At 34.3% G+C, this 23696-nt stretch overlaps 4 protein-coding genes across 7 annotated transcripts; 3 read left to right on the top strand and 1 right to left on the bottom strand.

The window, feature by feature from the left end:
- Positions 1–642: 642 nt before the first annotated feature.
- Positions 643–5012, top strand: LOC122403910 (structural maintenance of chromosomes protein 2). The gene is made up of 8 exons (XM_043407713.1): positions 643–861; positions 1060–1482; positions 1552–1830; positions 1896–2669; positions 2754–3341; positions 3544–4165; positions 4251–4504; positions 4590–5012. The coding sequence occupies exons 1-8, from the start codon at positions 694–696 to the stop codon at positions 5010–5012; spliced, it is 3531 nt and encodes a 1176-aa protein (XP_043263648.1). The 5' UTR covers positions 643–693.
- A 1103-nt stretch (positions 5013–6115) lies between these two features.
- LOC122403909 ((E3-independent) E2 ubiquitin-conjugating enzyme UBE2O) lies at positions 6116–13792 on the top strand. Its single transcript, XM_043407712.1, has 9 exons — positions 6116–6742; positions 7008–7181; positions 7259–7417; positions 7481–8137; positions 8208–8418; positions 8499–8682; positions 8756–10728; positions 10918–11298; positions 11507–13792. Exons 1-8 carry the CDS (start codon positions 6521–6523, stop codon positions 11289–11291), a joined length of 3954 nt encoding a protein of 1317 aa, XP_043263647.1. The 5' UTR covers positions 6116–6520; the 3' UTR covers positions 11292–11298; positions 11507–13792.
- A 610-nt stretch (positions 13793–14402) lies between these two features.
- Positions 14403–15204, top strand: LOC122403917. The gene is made up of 3 exons (XM_043407722.1): positions 14403–14538; positions 14876–14959; positions 15032–15204. Exons 1-3 carry the CDS (start codon positions 14496–14498, stop codon positions 15190–15192), a joined length of 288 nt encoding a protein of 95 aa, XP_043263657.1. The 5' UTR covers positions 14403–14495; the 3' UTR covers positions 15193–15204.
- Positions 15205–15694: 490 nt separating this feature from the next.
- Positions 15695–21775, bottom strand: LOC122403915 (splicing factor U2AF 50 kDa subunit). Of its 4 annotated transcripts, none has more exons than XM_043407716.1 (8): positions 21592–21775; positions 20691–20920; positions 20236–20496; positions 19997–20147; positions 19845–19900; positions 16248–16529; positions 15900–16064; positions 15695–15829 (listed from the first exon to the last, which is right to left on the bottom strand). In XM_043407716.1, the coding sequence occupies exons 1-8, from the start codon at positions 21611–21613 to the stop codon at positions 15698–15700; spliced, it is 1299 nt and encodes a 432-aa protein (XP_043263651.1). In that variant the 5' UTR covers positions 21614–21775; the 3' UTR covers positions 15695–15697. The 4 variants fall into 4 exon arrangements, with proteins under 4 accessions (XP_043263651.1, XP_043263656.1, XP_043263654.1 ...); XM_043407721.1 differs by having other exon boundaries at positions 20691–20905; XM_043407719.1 differs by having other exon boundaries at positions 20009–20147; positions 21592–21774.
- Positions 21776–23696: the final 1921 nt, after the last annotated feature.

The raw sequence follows: 23696 nt of genomic DNA, 5'->3' as shown, positions 1-23696 counted from the left end.
ATCGTTACGTTTAGTGTTCACGTATTTGAATCCGTCCACACGCCTTTGAAATGAGAACATAAAACTTAAATGTAAAGTTTCATTTAAATTCATTCAGCTATTTATATTCAATCGTATTAATAATATACATGTGTGCTCATACATGGGAATAAAAAAAAATTTCTTTTTTTTCAATAATTAAAATATGATCAGGAGGTCTTAAAACGTGTATTTCCGTAAACTAAATTTTACAAAATTTTTTTTTCATTATGGGTACTTTGCTTATGTACGCCTACATAGGTCGGAAAGTAAAAATGCCTGGCCAGTCGAGAATCCAAATCGTATGCCGTTGACGGGAGGTCGGATTTCAGTTGTTTAGAGCGAGAAGGCAAATGTGAGCCTTTCTCTCTCGACTCCCACGAGGCGATCCGAAATTACTTCGGGCAGCTTCGGAGAATCGAGAAAGAGGGCATGCGTCAGTTTGCCTTTGTCGACTTTCCGAAACTCCACGAGCTCACGTACGCGTATCTGGCATGCGCGCGTGTGCACCCGACGGTGCTTTTCTGGCATCTCTGCTCCAAACTCCAAACCAGTGTGAATTGCGGTAGTATATGCCTCACACTGAGTGAGATAGTCACAGTTCGTTATTTGAAAGTACAACGGGTTAGAGTTTTTAGACTTTTGAGTTACATTTATAATTAATTTGAGTTGAAGATGTATATAAAGTCTATGGTATTAGAAGGATTTAAATCATACGGAAAGAGAATCGAAATAAATGGTTTCGATAAAGAGTTTAATGCAATCACAGGATTCAATGGTACCGGGAAATCTAACGTTCTGGACGCGATATGCTTTGTTTTGGGAATTACACAACTTGGACAGGTATATTACCGTTTCATTGAGTTTCATCGGGTGTAGAATGTGCTTCAAACCTTAAATTGCTCATACATGTCGAGATCGAAATGCAGTAGAAGGCTAAAATTTTGCAACAGCCCCGTCGACGATTTATTTACATTCAAATGTAAAAAATAAGTTTGGATTATTTTCTGCAATATCTTATTTTTTACTTTTCTAAAATAGGTGCGTGCAGCATCATTGCAAGATTTGGTTTATAAATCTGGGCAAGCAGGCATTAAGAAAGCTAGTGTTACTATAACATTTGATAATCGTGATAAAAGTTCATCACCTATGGGGTATGAACATCACCAGGAAATAACAGTTACAAGAAGAATTTTAATCGATGGTAAAAATGGATATTTGATTAATGGATCTAATGTGACAAACAAACGTGTACAAGACATGTTCTGTTCTGTTCAACTTAATGTGAATAACCCTCATTTTTTAATAATGCAAGGAAGAATTACAAAAGTTCTTAATATGAAACCTGTAGAAATATTGTCCATGATAGAGGAAGCAGCAGGTACACGATTGTATGAAAATAAAAAGGAGGCTGCTTTGAAAACTATTGAAAAGAAAAATACTAAATTAAGGGAAATAAACAATGTATGATTGTTTTTTTTATTAATTAATATAATTTATTGATACAGAATCTTATAAATATATTTATTTTAGATTTTGAAAGAAGAAATAGGCCCAAGATTAGCAAAGCTTAGAGAAGAGAAAATACAATATGTGGAATTTCAACGTATTGAGAGAGAACTAGAACACTGTAAAAGAATTTGTCTTGCTTGGAAATATGTTAAAGCGTTGAACGAAAGTGAAAAAGCTGAAGAAAATGTACAAAATGTTAAAAATAAAATAGACGAAAAGACAAAAAGTATTGCTGCTGGCGAAGAAGACCTTAAAAGTATTGTGGAGGAATGCAAGGAATTATCTAAGAAAATAGATGAAGTATGTAGTTCGATAAAAAAGATATCGTATTTTTATATTTTCTTTAATTACTATATTATGTTTAGGAAACAGGAGGACAATTGGAGTCATTGCAGAAGGAATTGCAACAGGCGGAAAAACACCAATTTAAATTAGCAGCTGAAGTTAATAGTAATAAAGAAAGCATTAAAACTGCTAAAAAAGCTGTGGAACAATTAAAAATTAACATAAAAGATGATGACAATGTTTTTAAATCAAAGCAGAAACAGTTTGTAAACGTTGAAGAGCTTTTTAAGAATTTAAAAGAAATGGATCAACAAGATTCTGATGCAGTATTAACTGCACAAGAACAATATCAAAAAATTAGTGCTGGTTTATTACAAAACAAAGATGGTGAAAATGCCACGCTAGAACAACAATTGATAACTGCTAAACAAAGTGTAACCGAAGCGCAGACGCAACGTAAGCAGTGTGAAATGACATTAAAACATAATAGAGAACAGTTAAAGACGAAAAAGGCAGATTTGAAAAATACCGAGCATGAATATAAACAATACACTAAAAATCTTGATAATAAAGAGAAAGATTTAAAAAATTTGGAAAATGAATTGAAAAAAGTAAATTATGAGGACGGAAGTATAGAACAGCTTCAACAACAAAAAAATGTCTTGAGGAATGAAGTAAGAGTATTAGAAGAAAATGTGGACTCTTTTGAATCGAGATATCCGCGTATTAGGTTTGAATATAAGAAACCAGAACCTAATTTTAATCACGATTCTGTAAAAGGAGTGGTTTGCAAATTAATCACACTGAAGGATAAACAAGCAGCATATGCATTGGATACTGCTGCAGGAGGAAAGGTATGTATCTAAATGTATATAAAATTTTTTAAATTTATATTAACATTACAAAACTTGAATTGTAATTAATTTGTTGAATTTTAGCTATATAATGTAATAGTAGATACAGAAATTACTAGTAGAAAACTACTTCAAAATGGGCAACTACAACAGCGAGTTACTTTTATTCCATTGAATAAAATAGATGGAAGAACGATGGATAGTAACATAATTCGTTTGGCAGAAAGATTAGGTGGCGCTGGAAACGTTCAAACAGCATTGTCTCTTATAAATTTTCCAGAGGAGACACGGTCAGCTATGAATTGGATTTTTGGGCAAATTTTTATTTGTAAAGATATTGATACCGCCAAGAAAATTGCGTTTCATGCGAATATCATGAAGAAGTGTGTTACTTTGGAAGGAGATGTCGTTGATCCTGCAGGTATTTTATCTGGAGGCGCAGCATCGAAATCTGGATCGGTTCTTTTAAAATTAGAAGAATTAAAAACTATTCAAAATGAGTTAAATATGAAACAACAGACTCTTGGAAATATTGAAACTACTCTGGCAAATTTAAGCAAGGTCGCAGAAAAATATATGTCGCTGAAACAAACATTCGATTTACGGAATTATGAAATCGGTGTGATAAAACAAAGATTAGAACAAACAGTATATTATAAAATAAAAGAAGCGGTACATATGTTTTGCAAGTTTGATATATCGATTACAGTAGTGCCCACATAAGTGACCACACTCGGGACCGGCATGGTTACTTTTGAAAAATTAAACGGGGACAAGAGTTGGTGGGGATAACCGCGGTCACTTGTGTGGGCACTACTGTATTTCGATATATGTATATCGATATCAAATACTAATCGACATTATTGTTTTTTAGATTGATTTGTTAGAAAATAGTATCGAAGAGCTTTTACAGAAAATGACTACAGCGGAACAAAATGAAAAACAGAATAGTGAACGCGCGAAAGAACTAGAGCATCAATTGAAAGATTCGGTTAATATTCGCGAGAAACAACTAGCAGAAGCCAAAACGAAACTGGAACAACTGAAAAAGAAAGCTGAAAATAGTCGTAAAGAGTGGCAAAAGCGGGAATATGAAGCAGAAACGCTTGATTTAGAAATGAAAGAATTGCAAAGCAGTGTTGAAACTGGAAAAGCACAATTATTAGAATCGGAAGGAAAGTTGAATGCGCTACAAGAAACAACTGATAAATTAGAACAAGAATTAAGCGAAGCTAGGAGTAATGTTAAACGGTTAGAATCTAATATAAAAGAACAGAAAACCTCGATCAATAAGCAAAATACTTATATGCAAAAGCTTGTAACAAAGAAAGAAGATATAATGAAACGAAACAAGGACGCAGAATTAGATATTCAAAAGTTAAACTACGAAATTAACTCGATTCAGAGTTGTGCTAAAAGTTGTAAACAAAAAGTATTGGAACTGTCGCGAAAATACGAATGGATCGAACAAGATAAGATTTATTTTGGAAAAACAGGTAATAATTTATATTGAAATTATAAATTCATTCTATTTCTGGTTTTTAATACACGATTTTATAAAATACTTTTTTTCTCTCGCAGGTGGTATTTATGATTTTGAGGTTAATAAACCTGATGAAATGGAACAGAAATTACAACGTTTACAAACATCGCGAGAAAAATTAACTCGAAATATTAACACACGTGCTATTATTTTGTTTGATAAAGTGGAAGAACAATATAATGAAACGATGAAGAAACAAAGGATAGTTGAAAACGATAAACGCAAAATATTAGAAACAATTAAACATTTAGACGAAAAGAAAAAAGCAACGTTGTTGAAAGCTTGGAAACAAGTACTATCAATTAATATGTCAATTGAACTTAATTAAGTATTGATATTCAAATTATTTTAAATAATCGTTATAAATTAATTTCTAGGTAAATAAAGATTTTGGATCCATATTTAGTACTTTGCTACCAGGAGGTGATGCAAAATTGCAAGCTCCGGAAAATCAAACGGTTACAGATGGTTTAGAAGTAAAAATTGCGTTCTCCGGAATTTGGAAAGAATCACTAGGAGAATTATCCGGAGGGCAGAGATCTTTAGTAGCTTTATCTTTAATTTTAGCCATGCTTCTATTTAAACCCGCGCCACTTTATATTTTGGACGAGGTTGACGCTGCTTTGGATCTTTCTCATACGGAAAATATTGGAATAATGTTGAAAAGACATTTTAAACATTCACAATTTATTGTTGTATCGTTAAAAGATGGACTGTTTAAAAACGCTAATGTAATATTCACAACTAAATTTGTTGATGGAATGTCAACAATATCTAGAAATCAGATAAGAAGTAACTAAATTAATATTTTATATTTTATATATTATTTAATAAATAATAAAAATAATTTTCATGATTATCAAAGTTATTCTGTATGTTGGATTTCTTAACCATTTGACAGCCGTGTGCACATTAATGGAAGTAACTTTTGCATGATTGGCTACGAGAGGGCGTAAGTACAAGAGGTTTGTTTATTCTCTGAATGTAAGAACAGATATTTTTTAGATTAATTAATACTGCGTTTAGAACAGCGAATAAGAAGAATCGTACAGTAATCGCACAGTAAACAATTACAGAAATAATTATCTTGGGTACTGAACGTTTTGGCTTAAATAATTTCGTCGCTTAGAACTTAACCTAAAAACTGTAACTAAGCACGTGCATCTATGCCACTATAACGAGCACGGTTTAATAATTTTATTCCCATAAGTTTGTAATCTTCAATTATGGACGGTCACGAAATTTTTTTTGAAACACAATCTAATAAAATTACATTACATATGGTTACAACAAAATTGGGTAAAGTAAAGAAAAAAGGATTTACCTGACGGATAAAGGAAAAGAAGATAATGGGACTAAGGGGCCATGGTTAATATAATTCTTGCTTTTAAAGGGAAATTAAATGAAATTTCAATGCTAAAAAATAAGGTGAGCAGTCTTAAAAAAATTATGAAAGACTCAGAAGCTTGTAAGAAGAGTAATATTTGGATATTGCAAAGAAGTTTCAGAAGCTTTAAAACAGATTGTAATTTTGTATAAATTTGTACTATTTCTACTCTCATATTATGATGTAACTATTTAAAGTATGCTCATTTGTACTAAATTGCTAAGTTTAAATATAAGTATATTGTGTGTATATTATTATAATATATCATAGTTTATATAGGTCAATTTAACCAAAGTGATCGAGATATGATGGTTGTACAGGAAAATATTTTGAACAAATTGTTATGATCTAAAATGTAAATTAAAATTTATCTAAATAAATATAATTTATAGATTTGAAACTAAAATCAATGAAAAGTATGACTTTTGTTAAAATGCGTTTCATTCCACTTAAAATAAAAGAGAATCCAAAACTATAAAGTTATATTTGGCAGCAATACCGCAAGTATCGAACAAAAAGTTTTAATGCGTTCGAAGATTTAAAAAAATTTAGTCATTCATAAGAAAACATGTCTAACGCTTCGTATGAAACACCCTGTATACATATACGTATATTATTGTGTATACATACAGAGACCATTCGTGTGAAATGAAATCAAAATATTTTGTTAGATGGTTCAAAGTGACGATAGAAAAATGCAACAAGAATCGCGATTTTAAAAAGATCGATAGTATCTCGATTGGTGAAAAATAGTCGAGAGATATCAGGAAGGTGATCCTTAGATCGGGGTTGGGGTCAGGTTCGGGTCGGAGTCAAGTTCCCTTCTTGCGACGTGCGCCGTAACCGTTGCGCCGTATAACCTTCTGTCAGCCGTCCGTCGGTAGAGAGCGAGTACTTACTTACTCGTTGATCAGAGGAAAGATGGCTACGAATTTTGGAGTAGAGTGTCAGTACTTTTTCGAAGATGTCGTCTACTGTGTGGACAAGAAAGGTAACGTTGTATTTGGAATCGTTATGGAAAATGACGATGAAGATTTATCTGAAGAAAGTTCCGATAGCGAAGAAAGCCCTAAGAGAAAAAAGGGCGAGATTCGCGTGGTCTGGCATCCCTCCGGTGTCGAGGAGTTGGTCAACGCAAAAAAGGTATTTAGTTTTTAATATGGTGCGAGAATACGTTGTTTACGAAAAGTGAATATTAAATGAAATGATATTTCGTAGTGTTATTAGCCCCCTTTTGTCCTATTTGTATTCTTAATTTCAATGGAAACCCGACACATGTCACGCAAGCGATATCTGCAACCGAATGTTAAATTTAAATTTGAATTCAATTCCGATGTAATAACCGCGACCTTTCGATTTTCGGTACTGTATTACTACGACTTTTTATAAATGTAACGTTTATTTACAGATTTATTTGGCAGATAGAACACTTATGCCAGGGGATGTTGTACGTCGAATGATTAAAGGAAAGGACACACAGAGAGGATATTGTAGAGATATTGAATTAACTGCTTGTGTTCAAGTGATTGGTACTAAACAAGTTCTTACAAATATTAGAAGCGAAGATTTAGTTCCTTTAGAAGTACGTAATGAAGCATACATGCCGTTTATTTATAACAATTTAACTCGTGTACTGTAATTAATAGTTTTTATTTATAGGAGTTTGCAACCGATATAGCCGTTTGTATGGATTCTTGGGTGGGTGGTATAAAAATGGCGCACTATAAAGTATGGCTTACTACACCCGATGGGTCCCGTTGTGTTGTAAATGAAATGGATTCTTGCGTCCTAGGACAATTAGAAGAAAAACGAGATAATGTAAGAAACAAATTTAAAATAATCCTTTGATAATGGTTAAATATACAACGGGCGTTTTTTTAGGACAATGACTTTCCTCACTCTTCTGAATTCTATCCTGGTCAAAGTTTGTGGGGACCAGTTCACTGCCTAGAAGATGCACAGTGGATTACGTGTACAAAAGAAATGAAAGCGAAAAGGAAAACCAAACCGCATAAAATAACTAAAGTGATCGTAGAAAAAGTAGAAACAGATTGGGTAGGTGTACAGTGGCAGTGCAGAGCATATTCGAAGGATGGCGCATGGTCGAATCAAGCTCAACCAAAGTTTGTAGTCGAAGGAGAAAATTTGAAGAAATTAAAATTATTAAATGTTTTCGAGCCTTCTACGGTGCAAGTGGGAGATCGTAATTTCTATATAATTAAAGATAGTGAAAATGTAATTACACGAGAACAGTGGAGAAAGCATCAAAGAGACGTTTTTCAAGTTCCTAAACACAGCCCAAAGAAAACACGTCCAAATATCAGTGTCACGAAGCCTCCCGAGGATAAGAAAAAGGAGAAGGACAAGGATAAAATTAATGAACAACAGACGTTACAAAACAGTGCTCAAAATAATATTAACCATTTACAAAATGTGACAAGTAATAATACCCTAATGCCTCCAGCACAAAATCAACATACTGAGAGTTCCGATGACTGGGATACAGAGGATACTGGTTCGCAAAGCGACAGTGCTTCGGTAAGATATTTTCTCGCCTTTTAAATTGTTGCTCAACTTGGAAGATCAATTAACATTTTGATATTTATAGGTATCCAGTGGGTGTTCGAGTATGTCATCTATGGGCAAAAAGAAAAAGGGTCCTGCTTTGATGACTAAAGTACTAAAAAAAAAAAGGCTGTGCAAAGCAAAGAAAAAAGTGCCGCCTGTTCCACTTATTCCAGGAACTAAAATTGTTGTGGAAACGTTATCTACGAATACAAAAGCTAATGTTGTGTGGCAAGATGGCTCTGTAGAATTTGGTATCGTATCAATGGTATCTTTAATTGTATTTTAACGGTACTGTGAAACTTTTACAATTTCTTCTGTTGCTTTTCTATAGGCATTCCATCGACACAGCTATATCCAATTCATCATTTAGACGACAAAGAATTCTTTCCAGGTGATTTTGTAGTTGACCAAAAAGAAGAATCTAGAATGTATGGTGTAGTTCAAAGTGTCGATCACCAAGGTAGAACAGCTAAAATAAAATGGTTCAAAACCTATACATCTAGTCAAAGTCCACAGTAAGTAATTTTTTAATGAAACTAATGAAATTGGTTAGAAAAACCAGCATTAATGTCGATAAATATTTGCCAGCCCAACTTTACTAGAAGAACGCGAGGTCAGTGTGTATGATTTGAAGGATCATCCAGACTTTCAATACAGACCGGGTACATTAGTAATTCGAATAGCTAATTTTGAAGGCGAGGATGCTGGGTGCACTGCTGGTCAAGTGCTAGATAATTATCCAGAAGGACGAGTTAAAGTGTGGTGGGTCGATGGACATGTAAGTATGTGTTGGCCTCAAGATTTGTATAAAGTAGGTGAATATGATAGTGACGAAGGAGAACTGTGGGATGACGTTTCGTCCGACGCGTCATGGGAAACAGAATTGGAAGATTGTTTTATCGCTGATACCGATGCAACGGAGCAAACAGAGTTGGAAAACATAAAGCCAAGATTAGCCGCCCACATCGAGAAAGCTCGTATCGCGATGTCTAGATTGGAAGAAATCTTTACTCAAAATCCATCGCTTCAGACAACCGAAGTTATGAGAAAATTATTAGAAGTTTATAAAGATTGTCGGTATATGGACAAACTTATGGGCACCTCTTTCTTCCACGAGAGTCATTTCCAGGGACTTTTGGAAAGGGTCAGAGAACGTGGTCGAGCAAACGTGGCACAACGTATGGCGGATCAAGTGACAAGATTATTTAGTCATAAATCTGATGGATCGGAGGAAAACACAGAAAAAGACAATACAGAAAATTCCAGTAGTATACAATCTGGTAGTAACCCTTCTGAGAAAATCATAACCATAACGGAACCCACTGGCGACAAGAACGAGAAGGATAGTATTAAACAACGGAACGTTAAAGACGAAGAATCGGTCGATCGATTATTTATCAACGTTAATCCAAATCCTGAAGATTCTGGATTATATTCTGCGGATAATTCGAAGAAAGAATCAGGTTCGAGCGAGTCCAGTGGAGAATTTCTACTCAGCGAGGATGCAAATAACGGGCCTGATCGTTTGATAGAAAGAGCGGAACCAAATAAGTCCATCAAAACGCAGATGTACATAACGAGTTCTCACGTGGCCGGTTCTCAAGTTTGCGTTAAACTGTGTACATTGATAAAAGCTCAGCTTGTGCTAGCGCACGCGGAGGTTTCAAAACGGTTTGGACTATCAAAAATGTCATTATCCGATGCTGAAAAAGGCGCATCTCCTTTAAAGAAGCAGAAGAAAGAAGAGGAAAAACGTGTAGAGGTACCGCAAGAACCAACGGAATGTATAACAGAAATTCCACCGCCAGTGTACGAAGAAGGAGAAGGATTCTCCATAGAAGAAACAGCACCAGATAGTCATAAATTTAAGTTAACAATGTTCCAGCCTACAGATCCTACAAACTTTTTCCGAACTGTTTCCAAGGAATTAAAGCTCTTGAAGAGTTCACTTCCACCCGGTATATGGGTAAAAGGTTTCGAAGATAGGATAGATTTATATTCGGTAATGTTTCGAGGACCTGAGAAAACACCGTACGAAGATGGTCTCTTCCTTTTCGACTTTCAATTGTCCGCCGATTATCCAGTCGCTCCACCACTTTGCCATTATATTTCCTACTGCAATGATAGATTGAATCCTAACCTCTACGAAGACGGAAAAGTATGCGTGAGTTTACTTGGTACATGGTCTGGTCGCGGAACGGAAGTTTGGACAAGTTCTTCGACTTTGTTGCAAGTTATAGTTTCGATCCAAGGCCTTATTCTCGTACCCGAACCATACTTCAATGAGGCTGGATTTGAAAAGCAAAAGGGCTCCCAACAAGGAAGAGAAAATTCAAGAATGTACAATGAAATGGTTGTACTGAAATTAGTTCAAGCGCAGACTAAGCTGCTCCAACATCCACCGCCTGTTTTCAAAGATATTATTATTGGACATTTCAAGAGACACGCGAAGAAATTATTACAACGGCTGGATCTGTGGATGGAAATTTCTGAACAGCACAATAATCAACACCCATTGTCTCCGGTTACACCTACTACGTTCAAACAAATATCTGACGTTGGTGAGTTGTAATAAAAATTTTTTTTAATTACAGATCTTTTTATTTAATCAAGCTATCGACATTTTTCTATTTTAAAAAGCATTCTTTGAATGTTTGCTTGTTTACTGGCTTACGTTAATAGAAAACAGTAGTAAAAGAGGGGGAAATGTTCTATGAACAAAATAGAATGCTCGATATGGTTCTGTTTAGATGAAAAGATACTCCCGGAATTTCCATTGATACCAGCGTCAAGAGGATTCTGTATAACGCTTCGTAAAACACTAGCCACGTTCAAAGAGGTACTGATTAAGGAAGGCATTATAGGCGGCAATAGAGTACAGAACAGTGGAATGAAAGAGCAAACTAATAGTACTAAAAATGAGTGTTACGAACCATGTAAAACTGCTGATGGTAACGCAATGAAGCGTGATAACAGCAAAAGAAATAACAGTCAAGAAGATAACTCTAAATTAACTCCGAACGGTAATTTGTCCAAGGACTGTGTTTTATCTTCCTCGACGAATATTTCCGTCGCGCCATTAAGCGAAACGAAGAAAAAGACTTCGGATCGTACCATCAGCTAGCCACAAGGTAAACCTAAGTTTAAACGTAAAAGGTACATGATTATGCGGTAATATATTCAATTAATTTATTATGTATATATATATATATATATATATATAATGCTTACTTAGATATATATATATATATGTACATGTTAACAATATGTTCAATGATAATCGCGGTATCTATTTATTAATATTAACACCACTACTAACAAGCGATAACATTTTAACAGAAACGCCGCTGTCATTGCTCCGCAGCTAGAGATACTTGTTACTGTAGAGAAACCATATAGTAACTCAATAAATGCGATTATACAGGCACATGCAAGAGCGAATAAGACGTTGCTCTTGTATACAATATCGTAAACTTCCGGGGTATATTACACGGTTAATTTATATTTGTCATATTATTTCGTTGTATCCGTCGCGGATAATATGATAATAAACTGTACTTAGTATTGTCACGATAGTTGCGGAGGGTGTTAGTACTTATCGTACGACATAAGCGTTTTACAATATTATTTATATTTATTTTTTTATTTAAGTCAATCTCCTTAGTGTAATGTAAAATATAATTGTTTACAACCGAGAAAGTCGTGTTTCTGTAAATTTCAAATTGTCTGCATACAAACAAGCGAAACATAAAATATTCAATACATGTGAAACGGGATTACAGAAAAAATTGTATCGTGGAAAGATATTGCATGCAACGAAATAACGATGATTGCTTAACTCGATAAGATCAATGTGCTCCTTTGTTTTCATTTTTTGTATGATTATGTATTATTTACATTTGGTAGTGTATACCGTTACTATATTCTATTTATTTACCGCCTCAAAACCTAAGAATGACCACTTTAAAGAATTATTTTCTGGTCAGTCATATTGTCAGAGGAATGTAATTTTCCGAGTGTCACGTGTAAACATTTTTTTTTTCTTTTTTAAGGAACAGTTTGCGTTTGTTTTCAAATATTTTATATATTTCCGAGTAATGTTTATATATGATGCATTTTTTTCGTTTATACGCCAAAACATATACAGGGTGTTCGGCCACCCCTGGGAAAAATTAACATGAAGTTGTTTTAAAAGTTGATTTCCTTCTGAAATTTATGATAGCAGATATGTACAGTATTTGTCGCCAATAGAGTAAATAGTAATTATAATAATAATAGTAATTGGTCAAAACTGTATGTACTCCATTTACCACATAAATTCATTTTGAGACACGCAATAAGACGAATAACAAATAATACGAATATACGGTTCCAATAAAAAGGGAAGGAAAAGTTAAGAATAAAATTTGTCAAGTAATAAACTTGAATGAAATTCAAGCACAGTATTATGTCTTAACCTCTAGATCAAACAATTTTTTTATATCCTTTATAGTTTTTGAAATAATTTTGTGTGTATGCTTAAATCAGAGATATCGTATCTATGTAAGTACATCGAAGTGTATTTTTTCTTCTATGAAAACATAAGAGATACTCTTCGACTGTACGGCAGTATTACGAAGGAATCACTTTAAAGTTTTGTGACTTTCAAATTCTCGCGCCGATAAAGCGTAATTTTCACGGGTACAGGGAAAAGAATTAAAGGCCATTGGAAGTACTTGCTCGAGGCTTTCTTCGAAATCATATGGTGCTGAATAAAAACAAACAAGAAACGAGAGGAAAAAAACAGATATAGAAACTACAGTTTCTAAAGGAGAGAAAGAGAGAAAGAGAGTGTGTGTATAAGTAGAATGATAGAAAAATTAGATGACGCAAATAACGAGGAGAAAGAGAAATGCGAATGCTGCCGTTTCAGGCAGAGGAGATTGTTATATGAAACGTGATGTTTGGAATGCCTTGTATATGTGCCAGTTATTTCTATTTCTATTATTATGATAATTATATTTGCAAATAACGTAAAGCTTTATTTTCGCTGCAATTACTTTATCAATTATGTTATCCAAAACAGAAGGAATATATTAATTATCCAAATGTTGATGCCAACAATTTTGAACCTTTGCTTCGATGCTACATTTTTCAAATCCTTTGAAACGTCATAGTCACGATGATTTCTTTCATAAACTTCATTTATACAGCTTTGAATTTAAAAAAGTTAATATTTTCACCAAACTTATTTTACGTAAACGTTTCAAAGGATTAGTCAGGAATTAAACCATATACATATATATGTATATACCGGGTGTTCGGCCATCTCTGAGAAAAATTTTAATGAGAGATTCTAGATAATATTAGATTAGACGAAAATCAACAAATTGATATTCTTGATTTTCGTCGTATTTTGGCCTCTAGAATCTCCCATTAAAATTTTCCCCAGAAGTAGCCAAACACATTGTATATATATATAATATGCAACCTTTCCTCAGATTATAGCTCATTTAATGTAATTTACTATGTATTTATGTTACGCATGTCAAGATGAAGTAAAATTCTGTGGGTTTGCATTCATTTGAGAGTCCTTTCTGATTGGCATCAACCACTATAATATTACACGGATCATGTAATAAGCTATTATACTTGTAACTTGATTTCCTTGATTTTGAATTAATAAAAAGTTAGGATGCGATTAAGAAATATTAATCGTTTGTTTTTTCTGTTTAATAGATCCTTCCCTTACTTACCCGCATCTTCGACCTGCTTTCCCGATAAATTACTTCATACCGGACCATTAAATTTTAGCTATGTTCCGGGTCGAAATTTTCTTAGATGTTCGTAAAAAGTGAAACGCAATCCAACTCGTAATTTTTAATTCACCTAATGTATAATATTATTTTATATAAATTTGTAAAAATATTTTTATCCTTGTATTATAAATTCACTGGAATTATACTGACCTACTTTTTATATTTAGATATTTAAATAAGAATATACATACTAAAATATTTGATTTTTGTTCATTTATACGCACAAAAGTCTTAGAAATAAAAGTGGAATTGATGAACATAAAATATTAATCATTCTTAAAAGTGTGTTAACTACGTTTAGAAACCCAACAAGGCATAAAAGTAAGAATATTTTTTATCTTTTGTGAGAACAGATAAGATGCATTTTCCACCTGTTATCTGATATTTCTTATCGAAACGTTGATTCACTACGGATTTCATATCGCGTAGTGTTCCAACGCGATTACAACGTTACTCACCTAATCATTTCAACCACAAGTGACATTTAATTGTATTACTTTTGGCAATTTGCATAGTTCCGAACAAAAAAAATGTGTTCCAGGAAATTGGTTTGTTACTTTGCCATTGGCCTATGTAAGTAACTATATTAATTTATGTAGTATTTGAAGATTACCAATTTAAAAAAAACTTAGAATTATGTACAATACCGCGTATTTTCATGATATTTTTTAAAGAAATTTACTAGTCAAATCAACATATTTCTACATAATATAACATTTCAAAATATGTAAAATGTATAAACCTCGGTGCAAAGACGAGTCGCTTTTCGACGTGCAATTATATGCCTTCTTTATTTTTTTTTAACCGAAAAGAAAAACATACAACATAGCATCAAAAAACTTCCATATAGGTTGTATACATACAAATACAAAATCGGCATTATTTCACATAACCCATTAATTTTAAACAGTAATCATGGGCATATTTATGGACGAAGTTGATGCGAGACGCAAGATTTTAAGGGGGCGGAAAACGATTACAAGACGCTACTACTGTAAGTCGATAATACTAAACCAAAGAAGTGAAATGTAACATTGTGTACAATAAATTGTGTTTAATCTTTTAGGGGGTACTGCAATACCAGCATGGTCTATAGTACTTTTAATAGGAATAAGTATGCTGTTGGCCGGCGGTGGACTGTATGCAGTACTACAGAAATTTGTAGTTGATAATGCTGAAGTTGGAGAAAGACATTCGTATCAACCAGCATTGCAAAACGAAGCTTGAATTCAAACATGAGGGCATACAAATATTTTAATCAACGTTCGTTACACCATTTTTGATATCTTAGAAAGATAGCATCGAATTATTTGCACAGAAAAAATTTTGTATAAACACAGTGACAATATGTTATTTATTTCTCTATATTTCTGCCTTTCACAATCATCTATTATTTTAATCTTACTAATTGATTATCGAAATTTAATAATATCGCTACTCGTATAATCGTATCTTTCGTATTATTTGTATCTTCTTACTAGTTCAAAATTGAGAAATATCTTGTATGATAATTTACGCATTATTTATATATGGTTATATTAACGAAAGATACGTAAGTTACAACAAAAGATTATTCGACGCGCAGTACGATTGAAAATCAATTACATTCTGCTTTGTACAATTCTGATAAAAGAAAATTATTAATTTTCGGACTTATACGATTATTCGTTCAATATATATATTATACATTAGTAGTCAATTATTAATTGGTATGAAAAGAGAAATCTATAATTTAGAATTCTCTGCGATGATACTTGTCAGGGTCAAAGTATGACGTCACAACAACACGGTTATTGAATTTTCGTCCTGTAAGAGTTTGCTGCGCCTTCTGACAGTCAATCACGCTGTTAAATTCGACGAATACCTATAACAAATACATAAAATTGTAAAAAATGTACGTTTTCAAACTAAAAAAAATTCGGTACAAAACATACTTTTCCACATCCAGGTACATCAACACCTTCTATAGGTCTGGGTATTTCCACAGATCGAACCACACCATACTTGTTACATTCTTCTTTAATGTCTTCTAAAATATCTTCGTATTCTTCTTCTTCCATTAGTTCCTCAGGCGTGACCATGTTCAGCAGGCAAAGCACCTATATTATACATAGACAATAATAGTAGTTTTGATTATATACAATTTTTTATAAAATAAAAGATCACTTTATTTAGTTTACTGCATTAAAATTAATAGAAACGAATACGTTAAAATATTCTCCTTCCTTGGGTCGAATAGTCTTGTTACAAATTAAAAGGAATTATAATTAAAAATATTTTACCTCGGTTGCTGGTCCACTTGTGCCCACCATAGATAACCCAGGCACCTGAATTTGAACTGGAGCTTGTGCGCCAATCATAGGATTCTTAGCGCCTACGCTAGCTCGTTGTACAATTAATTTCTTGTCTCCTAGCTGCATTCCATTTAAACCAGCAATTGCTTGATCAGTCATTGACACGTCAACATACTCGCAGAATGCATAACCCTTGGATAGACCTGTAGCTGAATCCTTTACTAGATTGAACGCTCTCAGTTGTCCAAAACTCATCAGTAACTCCTTCACCTGTATCGTAAAAATGTGTTTACTTATTTATTTATATCATATAAAGATGATCTAAAACAGTCGTGATTATGCAACTTCTTCCTTTATATCCCACATTTTAATAGAACTAATGATTATTTTCTTTTCTTTAATAACGTATAACATTTATAAAAATTACAATTATGCGAATGATGTAATAATTTGAATATAACTATATACTTTGATCAACTATTTAGAACTAAAATTAACTCATGGGTAACAGATTCGAAATGAAATTTGCAAAATTTTTTAATTTAACCATCGTTTTCCATTTTAGACGTACATTTGTGAAAATACTGTACTTTAAAAATAATGTGGAAGCTGCATAATCCAAAAATAATGAAATCACTATGAATGCATTATATCTCGCTTATCAATGCCCACTTAACATCTTCATATAATGCCTTCCTTACATACAGAAGAGTAACATACAGAGGCAACGTTTCCCAATTTTTGCGAAACCAAATTTGAGGGTACATACGCGACATTAGCACATTTATACAATAGAAATCTATATACGTGAACGTAGCTCAATTATATTTGGTGTTTGATTTACTAGCTAGTTACAATATCCGATACGAATTTAGTCTTTCAATAACTACTGGAAGATCCTTGTAGAGCCTCAGTGCCTAACCAAGAATCTAAAAACCGAATTTTCAACAAAAAATAAATATGTCTTGACATAGAGAAGAGTTTCCCGAATGTGGTGACATATAATTTATTAATTGTTTCTAGTCTTAATAATTAATATCAAAGTTTCAAAAAATGCCAATTTTCATTGTTTCAGCAGGGTCAAAGCTATATATATATATATAAATATAGCCGATAAAACGAAAATTCTATCTTTTAAGACTAATTAAAACCATCTAACGTTTTTACTTTCTGTGTATGGGAATCATGTCTGAAACCTTGATCTTAGCATAGACTATAAGAGCCGTCTGAACGCTCCCATTAAATTAATACAAGTATTCTCGTATGAAAGGAATGAAAAGGTCAAAAACTTTTGCCTACTCTGTACGTCTAAATAGTACCAACATCAGCAACATTGCCTCGATGGGGTATGTTCAAGGTTCCCGAAATTGGGATATGAACGTTAAAGGTTCCGACTGAAGTATCGCCTCTGTATGTTACTCTGTATCTTCGTCAATGTTTTGACCAGAACACTCTTTCTCTTCAAATGCGGATTTCTCTCACATTCATTTCTATGCTCGCTTCAAAAAGGAGTGTACCTTAAATTTACTTACGTCTTTCCATTTCCCAGTAGTACTGAAAACTCTGAAGCAGAGATAACAGCATGTTGCATTTAATGAAGATTTACTGTTATTCCTGGGAATAAAAATTTCCAGGTAGCTGTGATGTATGCAGCTTTATAACAGATGTTTAATAAGCATTTCGGTTCATTTTATCAAGCGATATGTAAATGCAGCCTGATGTGTCTTGGCTAAAGCATTATATAACAGTGATTGGTAACATAATCTGAGAAGTTATATAATATAACCAAAACATTCCAAGCATCTGTGTACATATGCTCCGATAAGGACTATATCATCATGAAGACGTTAGATTTGAATCTGTCCTAGATATTATTAGCACCAGGTGACAGCCACTATTTTAGATGGCTATAGAAGTTTCAAACTTCTATAAAGATTCTATAACAGAAACTATCCCTTTTACCATTCAATGTTTCCTATTGCATCATTAATGTCCGTACGAATAAGCAACACGCTATTATCAGTGAAAAACTATCGAATTAGACAACGCACCATTTGTGTAGAAGAACCAAGATCTTCAGAAAATGGGCTGCAAAAGTCGCATAAGCCCAATATGGAGGCATGAAAATGATATAAGTACTTGCCTCGAGGGACTGGGCTAGCCTCTCTCCAGGCAGTGTGGTATTTTGTCATGTTCAGTAGTAGTAGTAGTGGTAGAAGTAGTGGTAGAAGTAGTGGTAGTGGTAAGCAAATGCTTTTGATCGGCGCAACCCTAAGCTAAGAAATGGGGAGAAAGGGCACTGGTATCAGTCCACAGTTGCTATATAATAACCAAATGGTTATATTTTTTGATTGTATTATTTGAACAATGTACCACTGTAAGAACACAGTTTGCATTAACTTTTCCGACGTTTAATGTAATCACATTTACCGACTTTTATTTTCTTACTTTCTCTTTGCACTTTGTCTTTGTATAAATGCACATTACTGATACTTGAACACATATGTTCGTTCGTGTAACCTGTAAACGTAACAAGACACAAGGACGAAGAGCTGTAAAGCCTGAAAAGCCTGTAAAGAAAACAGCTGCAAGAGAAATAATACTCCTGAAAAGAATAGATGCCAAAAGACTTGGAGCTGTTACCAGATGCACATAAGATTATGTGTTGACCCTGTAATCCCATCAAGAAAAAAAAATAACCGATGTACTTGATAATACGTTGATTTATTTCTTGTAGTCCTAAAAAATCTTTTTTGCACGTAACATCACTGCAAGAAAACTCATTCTGCAAAAGTATTCCAAATGTGAGAATACAAAGAACGTTTTATTTCTGAAGATAATTCTTTGCACCTAACTTGAAGGTAAATACGAATAATCATTCTTTTTGGCTAATTACTATAAGTATAAGTACAACTATTCCTCCTTTCACCTCCTACCCCTTCCTTCCATGATAAAAGTTCCTAAATTTAAAGAAAAATTTCGTATTCCCTTGGCTGGGTCCACGATGATCCTAAAATGACTGTAAAAGAAACACGACTGCTGCGACTGCATGACGCCTGAATGCTGTAACACCACTAACCATTTCCCTATCCACTATTGAACGTGTTTCGAGAAGAAATGAGAATTTCAAGATACGAGGGTCTACGATGCTTAGGATTGACCAGATACGCAAATGGGATTGAAACCTATTTCACCTAATTAAATAAAACCTAGTCGACGCTGGAATCCGATGGAATCACATACGTACCTCTATGGCATTTGGGTAGTTGACACATCTTCGTAAGATTGATCTCCGCTAAATAGCTAAATACCTATGTTATAATTTAATCCTTTGGTATAACTCACAATGCTGAGAACTAGCATGTATTCAAAGTAATTCTACAGCATTGTTATACAACGATGTAGTTGTTTTAATCTCTGATGTCATTTAGATACGTTCAACATGGTTAATGTTTTTTTTTTTTATAAATCTTATAGAATAAACGTAATAAAATGAAATTTAATTTATAAATAGACATCAGTGGATAAAAGCTACATCCAAAGGTGTGCAATAAATAAAATTATATTATAGATTTGTGTGCATACCTGTTCTTCGTTCAAATAATTGGGTAAACCACCAATGAAGATCTTGTGTGGAGAATCTAAAATGATAGAATACTATGTTACATTTTATATAACGTTACAAAAAACATTTTTATAACATATGTAAAGGTATAAAAAGTATGTATTAAACATACCAGGAACCATACCTGGCACGTTCATGCTTGGATTATCAGTCATTCCTGGCATTGGTTGATAATCATGGGGTCTTCTTATTTTTAAGCTTTGTCCTTTAAAGTTGATACCGTCAAATGCCATAGCTTGCGTTGTTTCATCTATTGATCGGAACTAAATGAAGGTACAATGAATAATTTGTCATGTAATAATGTAAGCTATAAATAACAACAGTCTTATTTCTAAGTAAATGTAATTGTACCTCTAAGAAAGCAAAGTTTTTGTCTAAATTGATTTGACATGCTAATACTGGGTTCCCAGCAGCCTGAGCAAGTCCAGACAGATGCATTTGCTGATTGAAAAACTCCATCATTTCTTCCTCGGTCACACCAAATGGAATGTTTCCTACATACAGTCTCCTTGCTTGTCGAGTTATCGTACTACCAACAACTGGTACAGCTGCTTGTGGTGTATCTGCCACAATGTTTGCTGGTATTTGTCCCGCAGCTTGCATTGCCTTATACTGTGGAAATTAAATATTAATCTTCCAAAAATGTGACTTACTTAACATTTTAATTGCAAATGGCTTCAACGCAATCATATACTGTATGTAAAATACTTTTTCCATACATTAAGCATATAATTGACTGAACACATGTAGACACTATTTGCAGTCAAAGGATTAAATCATAAATTTAACAAATTACACATATTTACCTGTAAGGGAGTAATGTGTTCAAATCCTGGTGGCGGAACATCCCAATAAAGAGACGGTTTTCTCCTCCTAGAACTACGGCCCTTCTTAGGTGAACTACTTCTTTTTCGATCTCTTCGATCTTTAGAACGTGAACGAGATCGTTTCCTGCGATCTCTACTGCGAGATCTGTGTCTCCTATCACGGTCCCTGTCCCTGTCTCTATCCTTATCACGGTCTTGGCGATCCCGATCTATTAAAAATATGCATAAATGTAAGTATCAATTACTTAGTTTTTTTTATTAATAGTAAAACTTTCAATTTTTTAAATAATTTTGAATATGTTTTTGTCTCAGACATGTATTTGTTTTGTAATTTAATACTTTGCATGCAATTTTCATTTTTATATGATTTCATGCATGCATGAATAACTCATAGAGCTATTGTCTATATATACCACTTGTAACGTATATACTATGTGCATTCATTACCTGAACCTCAAAAGATTAAAATTATTATCAGAAAAATCACAACCATTTTCAAGTACAATTCTATATGTAAAGAAAAAACATACGGAACCTTGAATGAAATCAATAAAATAATACAACATTCTCAATGCATAATCAAAAATATACCCATGAGGACAATCTTCGTCGATGCTTGTTTTTCAGGTTATTGATTAATTCCCAAAATCTCGCGAAAAATATTCAGATGTTTATTAATTCGCGTTGAAATTAATTATAAACGGTTCACAATTTGATCTTTTAGGAAAAAAAATTATAAAGGGAAACGCTTCGAGATGTGTTTACCACTTTCACGAGTATGTTTCTCCGGCCATTACAGTCAACCGACTTATTTACCTGGCAGTAACGCGGGAACAGTGTTGGAGGGCACAGTACTTTTAGAGATATTTAGGATACTTACCTCCATTGAAATCTTCGCCCATTTTTCTACTTATTATTTCGAACACCAAATTTGTTCCCAATAGGTAATAATATAAATAGCAATGAGAGTAGCAAATGTCAATCACTCTAAAACCAAATTTTTATTCCGAAATGGCGATAGGCTAGGTAAATGTTAGCTAGTGAATAAGAGTCCTGATTCAATGTTCGCCTCCAGATGGCGTAAAATACAACCGGAATTGATCTTCTCGTACATTATTGTAATAGCTATTTAAATATAAACAATTACCCGAAAACAAATACAAAAAAAATCACTCCTAATTTAATGCCATACATTTGCAACATAAAGTTTCGTAACATTGAGATGCAGAAATACGTTTTAGATAAATTTCAGATATTTCTACATATACATATACCTTTTATAAACTACCACTGAGGGTGCTAAGATCAGTGTTACCAGACTGAAGACCGGTGGCATCAAAAAATTGCCCTTCCACTTACATACACTAATGCGCAGCCACGTGTACTTGAGCTGCAGCATTTCGATACGTCGTGAAATTAAGAAAGAAAGCGAATGTAAGCCTTTCTTTGTCGCTCTCGAATCACCCTCAGTCGAGTTATCGCTGTGTCGGCGAACGGCATCCATTTTTTATCGATTCGCATATTTTTCTAAACAGCTGTAGACGAGCAACTTTTTATACGACACGATTACACATCTGGCTTTATTGTTTTCAATCGGAAAAACATGATCATACGTCAAAAATCGCTCGTCTGCATCGAGCCTAAAAGTACTGTTGGGTCATTTTAAGCCAAACAGCATTACGATATATAGAGGTTGACTCGATCGCTAGTGTACTCAGAGGCCGTGCCGCCATCTAAACATCGCGGCAGGGGTGTTTTGTTCCACATAAATGTCTTCACTGTGGTAGCCAAGTTATCGTGTAAGGATAGAAGACCCCTGCTGCGATCTTTAAATGGCGACACAATCTTTGAGTATATACACTAGCGAGCGAATCGCTTTGTACGATTTTGACTGACTTTCTTACTTTTGAAGACAGTAGACCCAGAGGTGCCAGAAAACCACCGACGGTGCCCTACTCACACATGCCAGATCACGCGTACGTAGCTCGTGGAGTTTCGGAAAGTCGACAAAGGCAAACTGACACATGCCCCCTTTCTCGATTCTCCGAAGCTGCCCGAAGTAATTTCGGACCATCTCGTCGGAGTCGAGAGAGACAGGCTCACATTTGCCTTCGCGATCTTGAACAACTGAAATTCGACCTCACGTCGACGGCATACGATTCCAAGTCTCGACTGGCCAGGTATTTTTTATTTTCCGACCTATGTATGTAGACGAACATAAGCAAGATACTATAATATATTCATATTTGAATTATTGAAAAAAAATAAATTCATTTTTATTATTCCTATACAATGAGCGTACATATGTATATCATTTCAGATATCACTTCTGATACATCTGGCGACGTATAACCATTACTACTGGCTACTGTCAGCCTCTCGCAGCCTCTGCTGGCTTCTGCTGGCCTCTGCCAACCTCTGCCAACATGTGCGGGCTTCTGCCTGCCTCTGCTGGCCCCTGCTGACCACTGCTGACCACACCTGATACTTCCGACAACGTATAACAATTACGATTGACTTCTGCCTGCCTCTGCTGGCCCCTGCTGACCACTGCTCACCACCCCTGATGCTTCCGACAACGTATAACGATTACAACTTACCAGTGCTTGCCCCTGCTGGTCTCTGCTTGCCTCTGCTTGCCACTCCTTGCAACTGCTGGCCTCCGCTGGCCTCCGCTGGCCTCCGCTGGCCTCTGCTGACCACCACCAATGCTTCCAACAACGTGTGACAATTACTACATGTTACTGCTTGCCCCTTCTGGCTTCTGCTGGCCCCTGCTGACCCCTGCTGACCACTGCTGGCCACTGCTAGCCTTTGTTAACAACTTCTGACATGATATATATGTATTAAAACATTGTATAATGTAAATCTATGGCAATAAATGATATAAGTACAAAGAATTCTATGTGTTCTCATCATTTTTTACCTTTCTTTTCCTCTCCAAATCATTACCTTAGTTATAAGATACGTGCCACCTCTTCCCAT

The sequence above is a fragment of the Colletes gigas genome, unplaced genomic scaffold (assembly GCF_013123115.1).
Source record: "Colletes gigas isolate AHSC1104 unplaced genomic scaffold, ASM1312311v1 Colletes_gigas_Sc00084, whole genome shotgun sequence".
In the NCBI taxonomy this organism is placed as follows: domain Eukaryota; kingdom Metazoa; phylum Arthropoda; class Insecta; order Hymenoptera; family Colletidae; genus Colletes; species Colletes gigas.
The sequence above is the reverse complement of the archived record's forward strand: the minus strand, read 5'-3'. Positions and strand labels throughout refer to the sequence as shown.